This window comes from Xiphophorus couchianus, chromosome 7 (genome assembly GCF_001444195.1).
Source record: "Xiphophorus couchianus chromosome 7, X_couchianus-1.0, whole genome shotgun sequence".
NCBI lineage: Eukaryota > Metazoa > Chordata > Actinopteri > Cyprinodontiformes > Poeciliidae > Xiphophorus > Xiphophorus couchianus.
This window is the reverse complement of record NC_040234.1, coordinates 25,496,078-25,518,871: the sequence shown is the minus strand read 5'-3', so window position 1 is coordinate 25,518,871 and position 22,794 is coordinate 25,496,078. Positions and strand designations below refer to the sequence as shown.

Genomic DNA, 22,794 nt, shown 5'->3' with positions numbered 1-22,794 from the left:
TGATTACTTGTATTTCTTTTCTACCTCTGTACATACTGTATATACAGTATATATATATTCTTATTCAGCACCTTGTGCTTATGTTAAATGCATTTGAGTATCTGTACTGAAATGCAAAGGATAATAAAAATTGATCACAAAAAAAATGACATTTGTTCATTGACAGAACAGAAAGCAACAGCACACGTGGACTGCATGAGCTTTGTGTGCTGGTACATAACAGCTGTCACCTTACAGGAAACATCTTTGCACCAGTCTCCTACTGTCCATGTGTTTACTTCCTGCACAATGTCATTGGGTCTAATATCTTTGGTTGTGTTTTTTGACCAGGTCATTCTCGGAAAGAGGTTTTTAAACTCATTAAGTTATTTTCCTGGTTAAATATAGGACACATACATTTGGATCTTCAGCTTTTTTTTTGCTGCCATACTTGTCTTTGTAATAATAATAATCCTCCCAGAAAGTGGCTTGCCAGCTGCAAAGCTAATTTCTATACAGTTTAGTTATCAGTGGACATCCTGAAAGTTCTCTGCAGATCAGAACATGAACCGTGTCTGATGCTACATATGCTAGGCTAAGTTTAAATTCTTCATTTGCCCTTTACATTTCTCAGCAAATTATGCATTCTCAACATTAATGTGTGTAATTCCTAATCATTACCATGATTAATCAAACTAATCATTACCATGTTTGATCCTCTAATTCTAGAGTCACATAAAGGAGTTAGGAATTCCAACTGCAGGTCATCAAATCAAACATCAACACATACAAGTACTTTTTAATTTATTTACACAATTTTAAAATACACAAATACAGTGGCATTACAACTGAAGAGCAGAAGTATTAAGATGGGAGTGAAAGGAAAAAGAAAATCCCATGAATCCACAATATAAGATGTGGGACCTGAATCCAGAACACACCTACAAGCTTTTAGGACTGGTGGTGACAGAATGAGAACCGCGACAGAAAACCCAATCCATGGAAACGTGTACTTGCATTTATCATAGCCATCATCAGTGAGACATACGAGTTATTCTATCGCTTTAGTTGTTTTTCCAAGTCAACGAGTGAAATACATTTTCCAAGAAAAGAAAAGGTTCCTTCAGAGGAACCCTAATGTAGTGAAGCATTCCCAGTCCCTCTATCAACAGCTCGCCCAGAAGCCTACAGCAGCTCACCAGGACGTGATAAACAGGCGCATCCTATACACAACAACAGAACCAAGGAACATGTACAAGTTACAACTACAACCCATTCCCGCATCGACTACAGAAAATTTCCTACAAACACTTCTCATCAGTCTATCACATCAAGGAGTTCCTACTTTAGATCAGATCCCCAGGAGGAGCCTGAAGGCCGGGGCCACCTTCCACTACGCAGCACTCAGTCCACAGCTCCTAAAACCGCCTCTGCTTCCAGGATGCTGGCCTTGAAGCAAAACCCGTCCATTTTCTATGTAAACAGGAGAGTGGAGCCATCTGACGCAGCACGCTCTGCAGAGTTTGATTCTGAACCATCAAGTACCGCAGTGTCATCGAATCATTTATGACACATGAAACCATGAAAAAAGTTTACCCAGTCGGGTTTAAACCTGACTGAAACATTTAAGACGTTCTTTATGGTAATCGACACTATTCTCATCAGCAAAGTCAAATATGTGAATTAAGATATGGGTTAATTAGTAGTGTCACAGACTGAAACCGCTTTTTATAAGAACTTCAAATTAATTTAGTTGGACATTATCAACTAAAACTGTTCCTCCACCAGATCCTGAAAACAGGGAGAAAAGATCCGGTGGTTCATGTTTCTCATACTTTCCCCAACACATTGCACTGCTTAAAGGTTCTGTGAGATCAGCTACAGCAGAGTGAAAACAAGGGTCCAAAGTCCTGAAAAACTGTCCTTTCAAACCGCTTCTGATGGGGAAGTTTATCTAGAAAATGGACAAGTTGTGCTTTGGAGAGATGAAAAAAGGTGTTTGGACTCAGGGTGGAAGCAGAGGGACACGAGGTCCAAGGATCAGGCTGAAGATGCTGTGGACGTAAAAGCTTACAAAAATGTTTACTTTCATATATATATTTATATAAAAAGAAATCGACATGTTTATCCCACCTGTGAGCATGGAAACCCCTAGGACACAACCACACAAAAACACACGAAAGCCACGTCACTATGCACTAGTGTCAGAAAGAAAGAAGTTTGGTGTGGACAGACTGAGCTCCTGACTCACTCTTCCATTCACAGCTTTTCCCACGCCACTCACAACCTGAACACTAACTAAATGTGCTGCATGTTTACCATATTCCAACAGACCTGAGGACATGGACACAACTCGTACAACAGCCTCCTTCCCCATCTTATTCTACCTAAACGTCTCATTCACATCAAAAGAAGTAAATAAGGAGGTGTGGACTGCGGGGTTCAAAGTATTTTACACGACACAGAGTTTAGGCACTCTGCCATGATGGAGCGACTCTCCATCTGACCGAAATCAAATTAATCCAACAGGTTAACATTGAACAAACGCTGCATTCCCCGTTTTCATGCTGATCAGCTGGTGTCGATGTTTTTTTCTGTTAAAAAGATTAAAAACAAGTAAAATCAAAAGTTGGGAGGAAAAAAAACATTAGGCCAGAGAAAAGTGAATCAATGGCTTCATCAACAGCAGGGAGGAGGAGGAGTTTTCACATCTTCCACAAGCGAGGAAGAAGGGTTGATGTGGCTTCAACTTCGCCAAGATGGTTGTTAAGGCAACCAAACTGGTCTCCACCTGCCAGTCTCTCTCTCCATCTCTCACACACACACATACACAACCTGCTGACTGTGCATCTCTTCTCCTGTGAAGTGAATAGATGCGCAGGCAGAGCTTGGTGCATTGGTGAGCAGTTCTGGGTCGTTTGAGAGTCCTGGTAATCTATGTGAATATGTGTGTGAGAGAGTGTGTGTGCTGCAGGTGATGCATGTCGAGGCGTCCTCAGCGGATGTAGGGCTGTTTCACCGCGGAGCTGCAGACTGGAGGCCGCTTGGTGTAACCCGGGACAGAGCCTGGAAACGGGAAGATTAAACACATCAGCAGCTCATAAACACCTGGAGCCTAAAATACAATCAGGAGCAGAAAGGTTTTATATTGTACAAAAATTCACTGGGCATTTTTGTCCAAAAGATTTATAAAGTGGAATTTATAAACCGGGGTTCTGTAAAGTAGCTCTAAGTCCTTGCCAGGGAACACCTGCAGTAAGTAGAAGTCAGAGAGAACTGAACTCTATGTGGCGTCAGACAGCAGCTACTGGGACTGGACATATGAAAAACATGGAATATGATGCTTCATAGCAAATCTAGGAGGGAAACCCTGCACACTGATGTTAACACTGAGCAGCAGGGAGAGTGTATTCTGGACTGAGAGGGAGAGACCTGACTGGAGCCCAGCAGAACACACACAGTCAGAACTGGAACCCGTAAAGAGTTTGCTTTGTCTACGTTTTGTCACACATGAATAGATGAAAGACATGTTCTGAAAAGAATCAACAAAAACAGAGAAGATATTACACTTCAGCTTTCAAATTTAGCTTCATGTGAAGAATTTTTATTTTACAAAAAGTGACTGCCTTATCCTCCATTGAATCATGGACGCTTCGATTTTACTACATAAATACTTTTTAAAAGGTAAAGTTGTTTAAGAGTCCTGACATAAGATGAATCCCAACAGACTGCTTCACCAGTCCAGGCAGCACAGCTCTGCTCTGCTCACTCACTGAATGTTACAGCTGTGCTTAAAGGAGAATGGTGGCGGCTGAAGCTATAAAAGAGAACAAACTAACAGTTTGTTCAGTTGTTCTATTAACCCACAGCTCCCAGTTAGCAGAATGCCACCAGTTACTGAACTGCTGTGGCTTCCTGGTCATTCTGATTGGTTAAGTAAAAAAAGAAAATGATGTGGGACAAAAGAAAAGGGAAGTTCTGACACAATGTTCTGTTCTCTGTCGCTGCTTCCTCTTTGCGGTGGATGAACTCGTGTTTCCTCTCATGTTGACTCTTCTTTTCACTGACTTGATTCTGACATATTAGCTCTTTATTCTGGCTCCTGAGGAAAGTACCTGTGAGGTGGACATGCGAGACGTGTCCTGTCGGCCGGTCAGGTCTGATGAGGAGATGTTGACAGGTGCTCCACGATGAAGACGCATGCTCACCTTCCTCTCCTTCTCCATACCTAAACAACAAAGAGAGCCAAGTGTCTGTCACCATGCAGTTCTTCTGAAGCCGCCTTCGACCTGGAAAGGCTGGGAAAGCATCTCATTGATGGACAGACGGCGCTCTGACCTGTGTGTGAAGCAGGGTTGAGTGGGGAGGGGGCTGCGGCGTCCTGAGCTGCCCTGGCTCTGCCTGAAGCTGAAGCCATGCCTCTGGCCCCGGGGTTCCTGCTGTGCCTCAGCCTCTCCTCGCGCTCCCGGCGCTCCCTCTCAGCGTCCTCTACGGCCCTGTTGGCACCCTGACACACAACATGGTCCCACAGTTACCTCCAGGTAGCGCAGCCGTTTCTATAGCAACAGTTAGCCTGTATTTAATCTGGATGGGTTGCCCACATGCAGAGCTGGAAAGGAACCAATGTTACTTCAGCATTACATCAAAACAGGATATTAGATCACTGAACAGATTATTGCATTATTATTATGCAAGTTTTTTTTTTTTACACTTGCAGATATGGCTGTAACAAATCATTGAATGATTCAAGTACTTTGATTATTAAAGGGGCAGGACTCGATGTTTTCCAGGCACGTTGTGCCATTTATGTTACCTTCAGTTGTTCTAAAAATGTTGTACATATCAAATATGACTTAAAAGAAATTTGACTTTATAATTTACCACAATAAAATTGGGCATCTGTCTCTTTAAAAACTCTTGCTCTTTCTGAAACTCCGCCTTCAGGAAGTTATCACAACATGGCTCCTCTACCAACCCTTTAACACTCCACCTATGTTTTTATGAGGAAACATAAAAACATATGTTTTGAGCTTTGGGTCTTTTTTGACCCAAAGCTCAAAAAAGTTGATTTTACATCATACTGCTTCACTTTAAAACAACAACTGAAACCCTGTTCCTGGTTTCTTTTGGACTGAATTTCAACTGTGTGTCAACACAACTTACAAATTTGAGCATGTTCCAATCAAAGACGTAGTCGTAGGAGAAGCCCTGTCTGTGGAAGAGGTTCCTGAAGAGCTGGCGGAGGTAGGAGTAGTCGGGCTTGTCGTCAAAGCGCAGAGAACGGCAAAAGTTCAAGTATGTGGCAAACTCAGCTAAAGTGGAGAGAGACAGATCAGGACATGAGGCACTGCTGTGGTTATGGCAATAAGAAAAGCCCTGAAAGGCATGTTAGCAGCTTAGCTTACAGGGATAGCCTTTACACAGGACCTCAATGGGGGTGGACATCTTCTTCTCACTGATGCGTTCGTACTTCTGCCTCTTGGTGGCAGCTTTGAGTCCTTGCCAGGGAAGAGAGCCCAGGTTGAAGTACATCAGGACGTAGCCCAGAGATTCCAAGTCATCCCGTCTGGATTGTTCTGAAGACAGAGACAAGGTGGGGTCAGCAAGGGTCAGCACACTGCAGCAACATCGGCAGCCATCACCACCTCTCACCAATGCCAAGGTGTGTGTTTATGGAGGCGTAGCGGGCAGTGCCGGTCAGGTTCTTGTTTTCGCGGTAGGGGATGTGCTGGTGCGTGCGCGCGTCGCGGTATTTCTTAGCCAGACCAAAGTCGATGATGTAGACCAGGTTGCCCTTCTTGCCCAGCCCCATCAAGAAGTTGTCTGGCTTCACGTCTCGGTGGATGAAGTTCTTGGAGTGGATGTATTCAATCCTGCTGATCTAGAAAGGCAAGTCAGATTCATGTTAATAATTAAACACCACAGGACAGACAGCAGCAAACAGACCTTAAGACACCTTCAAGTCTTTCATCTGCAGCTTTCCACCCAACACACTACATAACTGAGAACATTTAAGGCTCTTAGTAAAGGTCAGAGCACTTTCTCTCACCATCTGGTCAGCAAGCAGGAGGACGGTCTTCAGACTGAACTTCCGAGAGCAGAAGTTGAACAGGTCCTCCAGACTGGGGCCCAGCAGCTCCATCACCATCACATTGTAGTCTCCCTCAGCACCACACCACTTTATAGTTGGAATCCCCACTGAAAGTACAGGTAACGGTTACCATAGTAATTATCTGGTATTCTGGTAGAAAGGAACTGTGGCTGTGATTGTGGCTAATCTGAAAACTTGATAACTAGATTATTATAAGATGATTTTCTTTCCCACTAAATAACTTCTGATCTGGTGCAGTTTGGTAGAAAAGTATTTTCTGTGTGAATGTTTTTATTAATTACCACTTAAAGAAATTTTAGATCAAGTAGAGACAAAGAAAGTCACTTTTTCTGTTAAGTGAAACCAGCTGCGTCCGAGACTGGAGATACATTCAAATCTTCTACATGAGCTGAACTGGTTAGGCCAGTGACGTTCAAAGTGGGGGGCCGATGGCCCCTGGGTGGCGCTAGGAGGACTCAGAAAGTTAGAGATGAGGAATAAAAATGTAAAAAATATACCTAATAAAATTTTTGATTCAGAAAAAAAATCATAAAATCTTATCTTTTTTTTACTAGTCCAATTGTTATTATTTTAATATTATCACAACACTTTGAAGAATTAATGAATTACAACAACATTTAATTTCCCTCTGAGATTAATCAAGTATTTTTTAATTTAAATAGAAAATATGTTAAAATAATTTATTGAAATGTTATTTGCAAATTTCATCTTTCTGATTAGTTACCAGTCAATGTACTAAGTTGCTTTGTTAGAGTAGTGTAGTAACTGCAGGATGAACAAGTTTCTGACCAGAGAAAAGGATCCGTCCAGCAGGCCTGCTGTGGGGCATTCTGCTGCAGGAAACCCTAACAACTCAGGTAACTACAATCAGAACAAATGTGCTGAACGAATCTAAGAATTACTGAATAGAGAAGTAAAAAGACACTGTAAAAGTTGATGTTTCTTTACATATTTTGTAGCACTGCCTGAAGGTTTGCAAAGGGGCATGGAAACATTTGGATCTCTGGGTTGGCCGCCTGCTTATCACTTTCCTTCTCTGAAACTAGTTTACTAAGTTTGACGAGCCAAATTTCTTCTTTCGAAGTGATGACAGAGTGAGCTGTTATGCAACTGCTAATATTGACACGTTTGGCGATGGACAAGTACGTATGTGGTGGATTTGGGAGTGTGATACCTCCGCCTTGCATCATCTTGTAGATCTTGCTTTCGATGTGGAGTTGGGGGTGTTTAGTCTTCACACATTCCAGCTTGATGGCCACCTCTTCTCCCACTGAGATATCAGTACCTAGACAGAGACAGACAAGGTTTAGTTGGATGGAGCTAAGGAATCAGTCAAAGAGCCTGAACACTGGAGCTGTATCTAGTCATCTCAGAAACAATGAGACCTTGTCAAAGCCAGGTATGCTAGCAGCAGCTACAGACCTCCATTTCTCTTCCTGACATGTGTGTAATAATCTGCTGTTACAAATGTGTGAAAAACATTCGTAACAAAGGAAGAAATCCTTTAAAAGTTGGTTGATGTGCAGCAGCTCAATTTGTGGACAGAGAGAATTAAGAATGCTAGCTAAATCTGTCAAATGCAAAAACCAGTCCAACGTTTCAATACACCAGTTCTTATTGGACGTCCTGCATTATTTCATGACAGACATAAATAGATTTTCATCTACTTTGCTCATACATGAAGGGATTCAGGGAAATGACTTCCAAACTGACATGTTTAAGTGCTGAGGTTGCCTCCTTCCTAAACATGGTAATGGGATCCAGCCAGTCCCTCCCCTCCACACACAGAAACCCAACACCACCTTACGTAATCCCATTACTCCTGCTCACATGTGAACACACCGTCTCATAGCAGAAAGAGTTTAATAGCAGCTCTGATGGAACATCATTGATTTCTCTGTACGTCATCTGGCACCCAGCACCCAGCAGGGCGGGGTCGAGGCCGCCCCGCATGGCGGCTGGCATGGAGGAGCGGACTCTCAACATGCAACCGACACTTCAGCAAACCAAAGCATGGAGGGAAATTACAGCACATGGGATTTTATGCGTTACATAAATGACCAGAGTTCAGATTTAATGTGTAGGGTGTTTGTTTTTAAAGCCTGTATGCTCATTTACATAAGACTCATTAGGCCGTAGGTATCAGAGAAGTTAAAAAGGATATTCTTCAACACGACCCACCAGACTCCAGGTTGCATTAAATAAAGAATCTATTCCAACAGAAACATCTGAATCAAGAGGGTGTTTTACAGTGTGTGCTCTCTGGTGTCAGAGGAATGGGATTTGCCTGAACAGATTTTTCTGGGGAATGCAGCACTCCCTCCCTCGCTCTCACATCGAGAACTGTTTCTGATATGCCAAAGTGTTCACGTTGTGTGCAGGGTGTGTTTTTCTGCTGTGCTGCTGGTGCAACATGTTCAGACACATCTCTGAGGACTATTATTTCACGAGGCCTCACCAGGAAACGCTGCAGAAACATGTAAATATACTGTGACTTGCATAACAACATCACCTCCACTGCTATTAGTGATCAGAAAGACAAACAAGCAAACATTCAGCCGTGTGATGACGCCTGGTGTGACGTCAGCCAAACCACCAACATGTCAGCAGACGGGCAGCGCAAAAACGTGTCATAAGTTTGATGACTGGATCACCAACAACACGCAGTTTGAGCCGTTCTAAGTAACTTTTGGTCCGTGAGTTTAAACAACCTTTGTGTTAAGTTTGCTTGTAAATATGCCCCTCCCTGTTCTCATACATGGCCGGAGCGTTCTCATTTGACTGTGATGTGATATCACCAACAGTATCTGTTAAACAAGTCTCTGTTTTCCTGTCAGACAGGTAGCAGCCTCAGGAAGCGTTTTATAACACCCTGCAGCAGAACATGACCAGCTCATAGACTCACAATGACCATCCTGTCCCATCATGAAACAAAACTTCATTTATGAGCTAGAAGAAACGCTTGGTGGTAAATAACACTAAACAAATGACTTTTCTTGACCTTCAGTCAATCAGGCCTGCCGCAATGACCAGCAATCACGACATCAGATTTTTCTGCTTTCATTTGACAAAAAGACATTTTGTTTGTGATTTTTAACATACAATGTACTAAAACACTGACGGAATTGACAACGTTTAAATTACTGATGTTATGTGTACAATTTGTTTCCAATAAATTTTTATAGTTATTTAAAAAATAGGCTAAATGAACATGATAGTGGCATACATATGACTTTATAGATTGCTTAAAAGCGAACACCTTGGTATCAAAATATATTCAGAGACAAAAAACAGAAAGGCAGAAGGGCTGATTTCATACCTGCATAATAATGTTATTAGACAACACAGCTAGTGTTCAAAGAACAAATATGTTTCTGTGCTTGTTGTAAGTGACCTTAATGTCGATGTGTACAAGAAACAAAGTGCTTTGGACTTCAGTCTGATCCTGATTAGGTTGGGACAAAACTGTCCTCTGACACAGCTCATGTCTCTGTAACCTTGCTGAATATTTTCAAACAAATATAAAATATACGTATAACCTCCTGATACTCTATGATTGATAATACCAATCACACAGGAGTAGAAGACCTCAGTCAACAGGCTGACCCGAACCCACTCTGCTAATGACCCGACAGGGACAATCCTTTAGGTCTCTGAAACATTCATCACTGTTACCGACACAAACTTGGTTTAAACGCGATGAGTGAATCACTGTTAAACATCTGCCATGGACGCCTTTTAATAGCATCTTGTTTCTTGTAACAGAAGTACAAATGATCAAAAACTGCTCCTGTTGTTACTGCAGACAGCAGAGGGTTAACTGATTTAACAGAACCACATGCTGATCTGACTCATTTACAATGTTACAACACATTAGTCATCAACCTCTCAATGGAAAGGATGGACAGCTGAGTGAGGACAAAAAACACTAAGCGATTATGCAAGCGGCTGGCAGCTCTGGCTATCAGATTGTACAACAGGTCAAGTGGAAGAAAGGCTCAGATCCAGCTAATGAATCTAACCTCTCCTGGACTCACAGCCGCTAAGTGAGGACATTTAACAACATCGCTCCAGGAGTTTTAGTTGAACAAGACCAGTTCACTTTCAGAACACACAGCCTAGTTAGGTCACACAAGCGCACAAGATTCTAGTACAAAACATTTCAAACCACAACTCGAGCACAAATGCTACAGATTTTGATAAAGAATACTTGTCCCATAAATGTAAAATCAAATTAAAAACTAAATTAACAACAACAGTCTAATGTAAACATTTGATATAGTACCAGAAGGGAGACCATAATCTCTTGTCTTTGTGATTATTAGATCCAAATGTGATTTAAAAAAGACATAAAAAAATCTATCCAAAACTAGGAAACGTTTTTGAGTTGCACATATTTTGACACAAATGTAACACAACATACTCAGATACTTCCATGACAGAATCAATAATTAAGCATTATACTAGAAAACATCCGTAGAATCACCTTTATGTCTACATTTCGTCCACCACAGAAGATCAGAAGGGACTAATCTATAGTAAAGCAGACAGTTCCAGTTCGGTGATGGTTCACATTTAGAAACCACTGCACCTCACAGCCAGGCCTGTGACTGTTAGAGGCCAGAGGTGAGGTTTCCCAAACAGAAATGTGAATAACTATGATTAAAGCTCCAATATAAGCCCCAAAAGAAGAGCTACAGCATGGTTGATGTTAACTAGTGACATATTGCATCCAAACAAGAACACTATACAGATTGTGCATTTCGTGATTTAATTTAGGTTTAGTCTAGCTCAGTGCAGATTAAATCCCCTTCATCACGATCCATTTGAAAACAACAATGATCATGTTATCATTAAAAGCCAGATTAAATAGTGGAAGAAACGAAAACATTTACTTCCAGAAGGATCCATTTTATCTGACAAAACCTATTTAATCAGTAGCTGGTCAGCAGCCTTAGCTAACTGAAGACAGCTACATTTCACTCAGTAGAGATGAAGCTATATTTATACAACATGTTCGTGACAGCTTGTTCTCAGAGGGATATAGGGCCTTACCATCAAACACAAATCTTTGGGCTAATCTGTAAAACAGCATCCTTTGGATACAATTTTTATAATGGAAAACATATTATATACAACTCGCTGAAAGGCAACCACAGTAGATCTGTTGAGCCTTTTGACTCACTGGAAACTTTCGCTCTGTTTAAAACCACCAAAAAAACACATGTTGGCAACTATCCCCGAACACTTCACAGGCTCAGACTGAACCATCATTCTGGTCTAAAACGAGTTTCAGGTGAATCAGAGCAAAAGAACCAAACCAAAACTTTCAGATTTTACGTAGCTAGCTGAGGACAAAACACTTAGCTTCACATCAGCTGAGAGTTTTTCTGGTAATTTGAAACCTTCATTTAGATACCGGGTTGACATCATAACGGGGACTAAGTTTCTAAGCCAAGCACAGTCGAAATAAATCGCTTACTAAACACATTTTCGAAACAGAAGACGGAAATGCTAGCTTACTTGCTACAAAAACTACTAGCCTAGCAGCTAACGCTAACGGAGAACACAACAGCTGATCGCCTATCACCAGCTCCTTCTGTACCTCTGAAAAGGGAACCAGTTGGCCAACTTCCTCACACTTTCCTCTTGATGTTAATACAGACACAGATTCTTAGACAAGATTCAGTGACAAAAACATACCCAAGTATATGTCTCCAAACGATCCGCTTCCAATCTTTCTGCCCAGTCTGTATCGGTTTCCGACTCTCAACTCCATGTTAATATATCTGTCGTCGGCTAGCAAGCACGCTCACTAGCTCCAAAATATTCAAAATATGGTCAGCTTTGAAGTTCAAGCCCGTTTACAACTAGAATAGAATCAACCAGCAGACACCGGAGATCCGTTCAAGCGACAAAATCTGTTCTTCTGTATGCTGTCTCCGGATGAAGTCGGCTCCGACAATCTTTCGCCTCTTGTTTTAAAATGTTAAAAATATCATATTGCGACAATATGGCGTTTATAGGAAAGAAGAATCTCTGTACTTTATGCTCTTGCTGTTTTTAAAATTGGTACTCCTTAAATTTCCACGGATGAAGATGGATTTTGAAAAGATTCCGTCAGCTATTTGGCACGGTATCTCTAGCTCGCATTAAACTGCTCTATGTTAGGACCTTGCTCAGCAATCTGCTGGGTTTGTGACGCCACTTCCTTGTTAGATGATGGGGGAGGACACGACCAAAGAGCGTGTTGTTATAGATCCTCCAATAGATGCTAGTATCAGTAACAGGTCTCACTAATTCTGAAGCGGTCTGCATCACCTACGATCAAGTCTGAATATGTTTAAAAGGATTTATTTGGATATAGTTAACCTTCCAAATATATATATATATATATATATATATATATATATATATATATATATATATATATATATATATATATATATATATAAACTTTGAATGTACGTGTAAATGGAAAGTACACCTGTCTACACTCTTTGTAAATTATATATTTATATAGTTTTGCAACTTTATGTTCAACTATTTTAATTAAATCGCATTGTGAAGTTTTCTTCGCTCGCGCGTCATTGTCCCATTCGTTATGCTTCCAGTGCTTTCAATGTGTGACTAGTCTCCTACAGCTTAAAGGCTCTGGTTCCACTCAACAACAAAAGATCGCTACCTTTGTCCCTCTGGCTTTTGTCCATCTGCAAGTGGTCAATGAAACGCACGAGTTCATTCTTCAGCCATAAAAAGAAAATATTTGAAAGATAATAATAATAAAAACAATTTTAAAAACCGCAGCATTCTGTAACTTGTGTAATACTACTTTCATTGAACTTTAAACCTTTAAATCGTTATTTTATCACTTGATGAAAAATGTTGCTTCGTATGTTTGTGCAATTTACGAGTTTCATTTTTTATTACTTCAAAGTTATTTTTATTGCGGCTGATCCCCTTCCCCTTCTTCTTCTACTACATCATTATTACATAGAGGGAAGTTAATAAATAACACTACGTCACACACACAATAAAAATATTATGTTTAATAACATCAAAAACAATATCAAATTTGTATTGGTTAATTTTGAGCGAATCATTACTTATTACTTTTGTCAGTTTCAAATTACTTCTCTTTTAGCGCTTTCTTCTTCTACTACTACTACTACTATTTATTATTATTATTATTATTATTATTATTATTATTATTATTATTATTATTATTATTACATAGAAAAATGAGGACAAAAAAGGACAATCTGTGGTTGGACCATTCACTGTCAGCCTCCAACACGGCATCTTTATTCTGAAAGGATAAACTCGGAAGTAGTTGTTTGTTTGGGGTTTCCTGGTTTCTCTTTCATTGCTGACTCCTTTCAGTGCGGAGAAATGGAGTTATCTGGTGATGAAAACGTGATTCTCGGAGAAGTCGGGTTGCCAGCTGCTGATAATCTCAAAAGAAGTGGAGACGTTGCTGAAGACGGGAAAGTGGACAGTAAAAAGAAACGGTACAGTTTCCAGGAAAAACTTCTTCATATGCTAACAGATTAAAACTAAGTTTGGACAGTTTCCGTCTAAAACAAACAGACAAAAATGATGCCGTGGTGTACATAATTACGTGGTTTTCTAAGGTTATAAAAATGATTCAAATGTAAAAATGCAGCCTGAAGTGGAGAGAGCCACTCACAAGAGATTCCATATTTTTTTAAAAGATTGAGTTAAAAGTGGTGGAAGTGGAAGCAAAAGTAGGTCCCAAAAATGCTAGGTGTGTACTTTATAACTACATCATGTTGGTAAAGTCAAGTCTGTGCAGTAGAGGGCTGAAGTTAGAGGTCTTCTACTATGCCTCCTTATAAGGTAAATCTGCTGGTGAGGAGAACTTAACTGATTCATATTTATGCGATAGTCAGAAAGAACAACAGTCACAAACGTTTAGACATCTGGAAATCCCCCGGTCCAGGTCCTGCGGCGTGGTTCTGTTAACATGGTGTGAAAGTCCAAAGCCATTCAGATTGTTCAATTGCTCTGTTGCGCTTTTACCTTCTACACTATCACAATATCAAGAATGCAGTTAAAACCAATGCAGATAACCGAGAGCATTGATGAATTCCTTGCAGATAATTAAAAATATTCTGTGATTTAAAGATCTGGACTGGACAACAACATATTCATGAGTTAAGGTTTCCAAATATTTGTATTTCTTTTTTTGCTGGACTGTATTTCTTCATAAAATAAGGCACCTTGTGTTTCTTCAGGACCGAGTCGTGTTTTGACCAGCCTGTGGACTCAAGTGTTCATGAGGTCATCAAGTATTCACCTTCTGCTCTTCCTGGTAAGATGGCTGCCATGAAGACTGATGACACTCTGACCTATAGCCGGTATGATGACGTGTTGTGCTGCTTTTATTCTCATTTCCTGTCCCAGCCAAACATTACGATGCAGACACAACCGAACCAATCAGCTGTGGTCTGTCCTCTATGAATGACTTGTTGTCATGGAACCGAAGCGAGGCGAACCCCTTCAACGTGGCAGCCGTTCCTCTGGCACCTCGGAAGCCCCGTCTGGTCAACTGTCTACGCCGGACATTGGTGTCCCATGACATGATGGGTGGCTACCTGGACGACCGGTATGGTGGATATATCTCTGATTAAACTTCTTCCGTTTAGAAGTTCTTGAATGTTGGAATGTTTGCATTAAAATCTGTGTTTTTATAATGACATTTCATCCTTACTTCTCTTTTTAAGGTTTGTCCAAGGCACCAGTTCAGAGGAACCCTATGCCTTCTACCATTGGCAGTACATAGACATTTTTAACTACTTCACTCATCAGATGGTCACTGTTCCTCCAGCCGTGTGGACGAATGCTGCACATAAACATGGAGTCATAGTTCTTGGTAAGCATAAAAGGCCCTCATCTGGATTAATATCCTGGAGTTGTTTTTACAGTGATTTTCAAAACTACGCATACCCCTTGAACTGTTACACAGTTATGACGGAACATATTTAGCCTCTGACCTGACCTGTCTTCACACCTTCTGTCATAATCTGAATCACTGAGCTGCTTTTCAGGGACTTTCATCACAGAGTGGACTGACGGAGCGGCAGTGTGTGAGGCCTTCCTGAAAGATGAGGAGTCGTACCGGGCCGTGGCTGACAAGCTGGTCCAGATCAGTCATTATTACGGCTTTGATGGCTGGCTCATTAACATAGAGAACACTCTGAGTGTGAGTCATAAGTCTGCAATTCTTCTCCTCGGTGGACGTACTAACAAAACACACTGGTTTCCTTCATAGTTGTGTGCATGTTATAGAAAAGACAACTTCTTAGTTGAAGAAACAATAAAATATGTATTTTTAAATTCAAACTAACTTTAAAAATAGGATCAGAGAGAATTTAATATAAAAACCCTTCCTGTTTGCGTCTGATAGGAGGGGCCAGTTTTACTCCGTGCTTCTAACAGTCAAAGAAAACTCCAGTCACTTTGGAACCTTCTCTTGTATCCTGTTGAAGTCCTTTAAATCGTAGTTTTCTGAAACATTTTATCAGTGACATTTTCCTACTTTAGAAGTCATCTTTACTAGAAACCCCTCCACACCCCCCAACACCTCAGCTTGCACTGGTTTATTCAGAGGTTTTGTGGCATGGCTGGTTAATGAATAAATCAGGCAGCAGGTTGGATCTCTGCGCTGATGTTTTGCAGGAGGGAGCTGTGAAGAACGCTCCGCTGTTCCTGCGCTACCTGATGGAGCAGATGCACGAGCGAGTGCCCAGCAGCCTGATCCTGTGGTACGACAGTGTCACTGAGAACGGAAAGCTTCAGTGGCAGAATGAACTCAACCAGTCCAACAGGCGAGTAGAAGGGAGAAAAAAACGTTTATCTGATCTTCTTTCAGTCTGAGGTTCTGTTTGACAAGCGCAGATCTGCAGCTTCTCTGGGAAAACTATTTTTGACTTCATGTTCTACAATCAGTGGTGTTTTCAAATTTCAGTGGACATATGGAGATCATTTGATGATAGATGGTGGGCAGTTTGTTTAGGAAAGCTGACCTCCAGGGAACAGCTACACCTCTACTCTCTCTCATTAATCTTTGTCTTCTGGATAACAGAATATATTATTTACTGCTTTAAGTAAGAAACTTCTTCATCCAGCATTTTGCTTGAGATATGAGCATTGTCTATTTTTAATATTTATGAAATACATGTTGCTGTCACCATAATACATCGTCCTAGAATCAAAATGATTGGTTTGTTGACACTAATTTAGCTGTGCCACTCTTCTCTGACAGGATATTTTTTGATGCCTGTGATGGCTTCTTTACAAACTACAACTGGACAGAGGAAAACCTGGAGTGGATGAAGGACTACTCTGTGGTCCAAGGCCGTCAGGCTGATGTGTACATTGGGGTGGATGTGTTTGCCAGAGGGAAGGTGGTGGGAGGGATGCTGGAAACCAATAAGGTAGAAACTGTAACAGTCTGTCCAGTTGTTTCTTCTCAGATCACTGTCTTAGTTCTGCATCCTGTTCTGGCTGTTGACAGGCTCTGGACGTCATCCGAAAGCACAACTTCTCTGCAGCCATCTTCGCTCCAGGATGGGTGTATGAGAGTCAAAGTGATAAGAGCAAATTCCGCACCCATCAAGACAAGTGAGGCCAGCTCAGCATGTGCAGTGCACACCTGGTGAAGGTCTGCAGGCATAATGACACCGAGACGCTCTGCTTCCCCCTGCAGGTTCTGGGCTCTGCTCTCAGATTACCTGTACATCCACCGACCAGCTTCACAGCTTCCATTCATCTCCTCCTTCTGCCAGGGCTTTGGGAAAGCAGTCTACAGGGAAGGACAGGTACTCACAGACTGGAAACTAAAAGGAGTAAAAGCTTAAATGCACAAAACCAACCCCAACACACCAACTGGTATCAGTATATGTATATAAAATGACAATGAACAATGCTCAACTCTTAGCGTGCATGAAGTTTTTAAATGCCTGTGTCTTTAATCTTTTACTCTGATGACTAATTAGTTATTTAGTTTTAGGCTGATAATGTTTATGTTCCTAATAACATAAACAACAGATGATAAGCCTGTAGCATTCTAACTCTTTCATGCGTGAAATCTGATCCTTTATGTCAGAATTATTTCCCAAAGTGTTTTTGATTTTTTTGTAAAGCATAAAAAAGGTGAGAAAAATTTATTGTAATATAAAAAAATAATTTTTAGGATTTTTTTTTCTAGGTGATCAGTTAAAATTTTCTCCAAATACAAAGTGTTTATTTGGCAAATACATCAGCAGTATTAGTCTTTTAGGGGTTACATGATGTCACAATATTTTTTTTACTTGCAAGAGTCCTCTACAGTAGAAGGAGGGACTGGATATTCCTAAGTTGGTTAATTGTCTTTCTGCCATATTGGATTTAACAAAAATCTTCTTGCACTTGCAGTGGACGGCCGGCAGTTGATAGAGTATGATCCACTAGTGTCTACTTCAGTGGTCTGTGTGTTTTTATAACATAAAACTCCACAAGAAACGCTAGAAAATGGCTTTTAGAGAGCTGTCCACTGTCCACCGCTATGCATGAAACGACTAATGACTGTCAGATCTTTCTGATGTAGACCAAGCACCTTAATTTAAGGTGTAAAAGGTTTGTTTCTGACATATAGAGCTTGATAGGAGCCTCAATGTCTGTAGGTTTGAAAAGAAATATAAACAAAATAAAAGTTCAAACTGAAGATGAAAATTTGAATTGGATTAAAGCTCCATTCATCCTAAAAAGACACTTTACTGTCAGTTTTGTGTGTTTGTTTTGGACATTTCATTTAAAAGTTGACATTCCGTTTCTTGACATTCAGTTTGAGCCATTTTCTTCAAACATACAAACATTTTGACCCTGTAGCAACATAACCTACTGTTCCTGTTCCCAGCTTTAAAGTTGACCTAGAGGTAAAAAGAGACGTTTTCTTGCTGTTCCTGTGTGTTTCAGCATGAGACGGCAAAGCGCTGGTTCAACCTGGCTGCTCAGGAGATCCAGCCGTTGTACTACCACATGGCTCTGGAGGACGGGGGCTGGGTCAGGAGCAGCGGCTGCCCTGAAGACGCCTGGAATGGAGGCTGCTCTCTGCTGCTGGACGGACTCATCCCCTCAACTTTAAACACTCCAATTTGTGCCAAGTAAAGTGTCTGCGTGTGTTTACATATGCACATTTATATTAACTGTATGGCCAACTCTATATTTATCATGAGGCAGAATAGAACAAATAGCTTCACACGGTGATTTAATGAGTTTCTAGTGTAAGAACCCAACAGGATTATTATAAGGCTACAGATTGGAGAGGAGATCATGACTCTGTGTGTGTGTGTGTGTGTGTGTGTGTGAGACCAACTATATAAGCTACTTTGTACTTAATAACGTCTCCACCAAAACAGCAAAGTACTTCCCCAGTAATGAACCCTGGGTCACTAGTGACCCAAATGAACTGTTAAACAAGACAAAAAAGAACTTTTAGTGAGGGGGACGGGGGATTACTGAGGAGTAACTTAGTGAGGATTAAAGATGGCGAGTAGGCAGGCATGCAGGAAGAAGCTGGAGAGGAAGACTGCAGGGCCCCGGAGTCCTGAAGGGCCTGTGCAACACCTCTTCAGTCTTAGGCCAACCCAGAAGAAAGTTCCATTGATGTGGTTGACATCCTGCCTGGTTCTGGGACCGAAGAAAACTCACCCATCAGTCATCAATGACTATAAACCTGGAGGGACTCCTGTAAGCAGACAAGGACATATCAAGACCCCCTGCAGTTTGCTTATCGCCATGGAGTTAGAATTGATGATGCTGTCATACACCTGCATATTGACTTTGCTCTGTCTTTTCAATAAAATGTTCATGCTATAAGCATTAAAAGAATGACAGTGACTTTGTGTATTTGCCAGGATTTTCTCGCTCCATGTGCCGCTGGATTCCAGGATCATGGTAACTCTGGTGTACAAAGCGTCTGCTGGCATCACCGTCTCTTTGCAGCTGAGGACAACAGATTCTTCTCACTGTTCCCACACTGATGTCCATGAGGTCACACGTGAGTTTCTTGTGGAACATAACCTCAGGACCAATATGAAGAGAAACACACAGCCAAAAATCCACTGAATTTGTTGTTGGATCAAAAACACACAATGTAGAAGTTCTATAATAGATCCGTACAGCAGCTCTCTTATCGATACTTTAGTAAACATACTTTTTTGGGCAAACAGTCTTTCTTCGGTATAACCTTACATTTAAACTTAAACACAAAACATGTATATTAAGCTCTTCTATAACAAATACCTGATCTTAAATACAATTCAAGTTAGAAATGTACAATCAAATATGTTTTTCTATAAAGGAAAACAATCCAAAGCTGACTTGGATGTTTTTGAAAAGGAAAGCAGTTTGTCTTAAAGTTTGAGCTGATAAATGTTGTGTGTTTCTCCACAGTAAACAGTGTGACCCCTGAGACTGTGGGAAGTGGATCGCAGCTAGAGAGCCAGATGTCTGAGCTCTGTGGAAACAGAGACCTGCATGGATGGACTGTTAGGTGAGGCACAATGACGGCAGAGCAGCAGTTTAGTTGAGTTGACTTCATTTTAGAGCGTAAATGTCTGTTCTTTCTGTTGTTCCAATGTTGCTCTGAGCAGATGTTCACAACTGGAGCTTCATGGCTGCGTTCTCAGAGAAGTGTGTGTCCTTATCCATCGGGAAGGGGAGCCTCAGGACACGACTTTCAGCTGCAGAGTGGGAGAGATCAAGGTGAGACGATCACTACTCTCTACAGAGAACATGGATCATTTTCTAGATGGGACAGAGAAATAGAAAGTGTTGCTGGAGAAGGTTTGATGCATAAAGATTTTATGGTTTTCATGCGTCTCAAGGACCATTTCCAACATAGTTTTAAGTCATTTTTTGTTTGGGAAAATTGGGGACGTTTTTTTTAACTATGTTCTGGCATTATTATAAAGGGCTGTAATCAGTCTCATTCTACAGTTAACAGGTAAATCTCAGTGAAACATGTGGCATCTAGAGTTCACCAATCTTGCTTCCTATGATATCTATCAATCAATCAAGTTTATTTTATTGCACATTTTGCCAACGCTGCAGTTCAAAGCACTTTACATCATAAAAACACAAAAATACAGTTATAGAGCACAGTCAACAATTGAAACATAACATTTTGTCTGATGGCATTATTACACATCAGAATGTTTATTAATGTTTCATTTATTCTCTAAACAAGTGTGTTTTAAGTCTGCACTTAAAGGAGATCATTGTTCCAGCTGTTTTGCAGTTTTCAGAAAGTTTGTTCCAGATTTGTGGTTCATCATCTGAATGCTGTTCCTCCATGTTTGGTCATAAAGATAAAATGGCCTAGTTAAAGTCCTATCTTTGTCATATAATTAAAGTCAGTTTCATACGCCGTGATCCGGTTTTACTCTAATTATTTATATTTTTGACTTCAGATTTCAAGGTTACTGCCATGTGCCTTTTTCAGTCCCTGCAGAAACGCATAAGAATCATATTTATGTTTTCTAAACTTTTCTACTAGATTCAGTGGAGAACTCGCCTGGCCATCACCTTCCTATGCAGTTCTGCTCAGTCTGTCAGTGGGTCTTAGGTTATTCTTGAACATCTTAACTAATTTCCTTTATCAGAGGTTCCAGCTTGGATCAAGTGGAGATTGTTCTCAAACACACACACACAAACTAATTTTAAAGGGAATAAAACACGCTGACATTAAGTTCTGGAATGGCCTTGACCTCAACCATACTTAAACTTTATACTTCAAAAGTCATCTAACCCGATAAACAACGTAGATCAGTTCTTCCATTTCAGATACCAAGAGTGATATAATATCCATCCAGAATGAATGTATCTATGTAGATCCAATAATTAAAAGAACTGGTTTACTTTTTAGGTCTAAGCTGACATGTCTTGAAGGAACTGTTGTGTTTCTGTCAGGTACTGGACGTGGGTACTCTGCAGCCACCCACTGACCCCGTTCGGGGCTTGTGCATTGATGATGTGGTTTGGCTGCGTGGTGCCGGTTCATCACCAGAGAGTTCGTCCTCTTGCCTGCGCCTCAATGCCACCCTGCGCTGGGACTACCCTGTGGAATCTGTGCGCCACTTCAGGGTGCACTGGAGAAGGCTGAGAGGACCGGACCCAAGAATCCCTCCAGGTCAGCTGGAGCTGCTGGCCCGGGCCTACTCCAACCAGTTCAGGGTGACAGAGCTGCTCGTGCCTAAGCCGCCCAGCGTGTTGGAGCTGCTGGTGGAGCCGGTGACCAGGTGGGGCTCCCTCGTCCCGGAGAGCCGGTGGGGAAGAAGACAGCTCAGCTACACAGAATGAGCTGAACATGGATTTCATACAAGGAACTGTATGCAAATACGTTCAACACTTTAAAGACTTTCATTTATACATTTTGAGCGTGGATGGTTTTTGTAGCAGATGGAATCATCTCAAACAGAGAAACCACCTGAACCTGAGCACAGTTAAAGTTTTTATTTTTAAGTAATAAATAATGCGGTTAGAGTAACAAGCCCATCACAACCCCAGTTCTCTTTTTGATCCAGCCATTGTTTCATATAAACAGATTAAGATTATAATCAGAATTTATTTGTCGGAATCACAAACATTTACTTGTTTATTGCAGGCTTCACATATCATGTTTTCATGTTGCCTGTTTTACATATATAGTCCACTTGATGTCACAGTAGAGCAAAAGAAGCACCACGGCGCATGAAGCTTCATCCCACCATCACTAGTTACTAGGGCAACCTCTGAGTCTCAAACTGCATTCCTCAAAAACAGCGTCTTCAAGTGTGTGAGAAGGACACATTTAAAAGCTGTGGAACTGTGGCCCTGGACAAATGTATTTCTGGGACCACTGTTCCAACCACGCAAACTATCCCGGTCTTCATAGAAGCCATAACGATGAGTTGCTACGTAAAAAGTGAGTTGGCCACTCATTGACCAGAAGTGGCTGGTCTCATTTTAAAAAATCCATCAATTGATAAGTTTTCTTATTTCTGTGAAAAACAAGGTGGCTAGAAGCTTCCATGATTGGTCACGCTAGGAGATACAGAGATACAGAGCGAGGTTTGAAGGAGAACCAGAACATTTAGTCTGATTTCATTTTAGAAAGTTATACTTTGTATATTTTTATACAGTGTATGCATATACCTGTTTTCAACTGTGAGCACTAAACACTTTGTATTGGTTAACCACATACCACCTCAATAAAATACAGAAAAGTATGCAAACATAAAAGGTAAAGTGTTCAAGTGCATCAATATTCTTGCAAGGCAATACAGATGGCTAACTCAAAAGGTTGAAATAAAAACAGAAAACACACACAACTCAGTCCCAGTTCTTTCCTGTCATGTTATTGTTCTGCAAAGCAAACATGTGGCCTCAGTGACCCGGCTCCACCGCCGTGTCAGATATCCAATACAGTGAGACTTCTATCAGTGTGATGAGAGTAATCTAAAACAGCTCAATTGATCAATTTAAGTATCGATAACTCCACTGTAAGAATGGAACACAATCAGGCCAGACATTCCTTCATTCTTTATTTTGATGATAGTGGTTGAGAGCACCACTTCATAAAACCACGGACATTTATTTTTTGTGAAATCTACATTTTCTATACCAGCTTATCTTTGCTGGGTCACAGGATGCCTGGT

General features: G+C 41.0%; 2 protein-coding genes across 2 annotated transcripts; one reads left to right on the top strand and one right to left on the bottom strand.

Moving 5' to 3' along the window:
* Positions 1-766: 766 nt before the first annotated feature.
* On the bottom strand, positions 767-12,284 carry csnk1da (casein kinase 1, delta a). The gene is made up of 9 exons (XM_028022784.1): positions 11,795-12,284; positions 7,266-7,376; positions 6,029-6,177; positions 5,632-5,860; positions 5,385-5,555; positions 5,143-5,291; positions 4,318-4,486; positions 4,095-4,207; positions 767-3,045 (listed from the first exon to the last, which is right to left on the bottom strand). The coding sequence occupies exons 1-9, from the start codon at positions 11,868-11,870 to the stop codon at positions 2,995-2,997; spliced, it is 1,218 nt and encodes a 405-aa protein (XP_027878585.1). The 5' UTR covers positions 11,871-12,284; the 3' UTR covers positions 767-2,994.
* Positions 12,285-13,428: 1,144 nt separating this feature from the next.
* Positions 13,429-22,467, top strand: engase (endo-beta-N-acetylglucosaminidase). Its single transcript, XM_028023048.1, has 14 exons — positions 13,429-13,602; positions 14,350-14,426; positions 14,519-14,720; positions 14,839-14,987; positions 15,163-15,317; positions 15,794-15,942; positions 16,380-16,551; positions 16,632-16,738; positions 16,824-16,935; positions 18,071-18,258; positions 19,012-19,154; positions 19,550-19,649; positions 19,750-19,861; positions 21,068-22,467. Exons 1-14 carry the CDS (start codon positions 13,484-13,486, stop codon positions 21,455-21,457), a joined length of 2,175 nt encoding a protein of 724 aa, XP_027878849.1. The 5' UTR covers positions 13,429-13,483; the 3' UTR covers positions 21,458-22,467.
* The last annotated feature ends 327 nt before the right edge of the window (positions 22,468-22,794 follow it).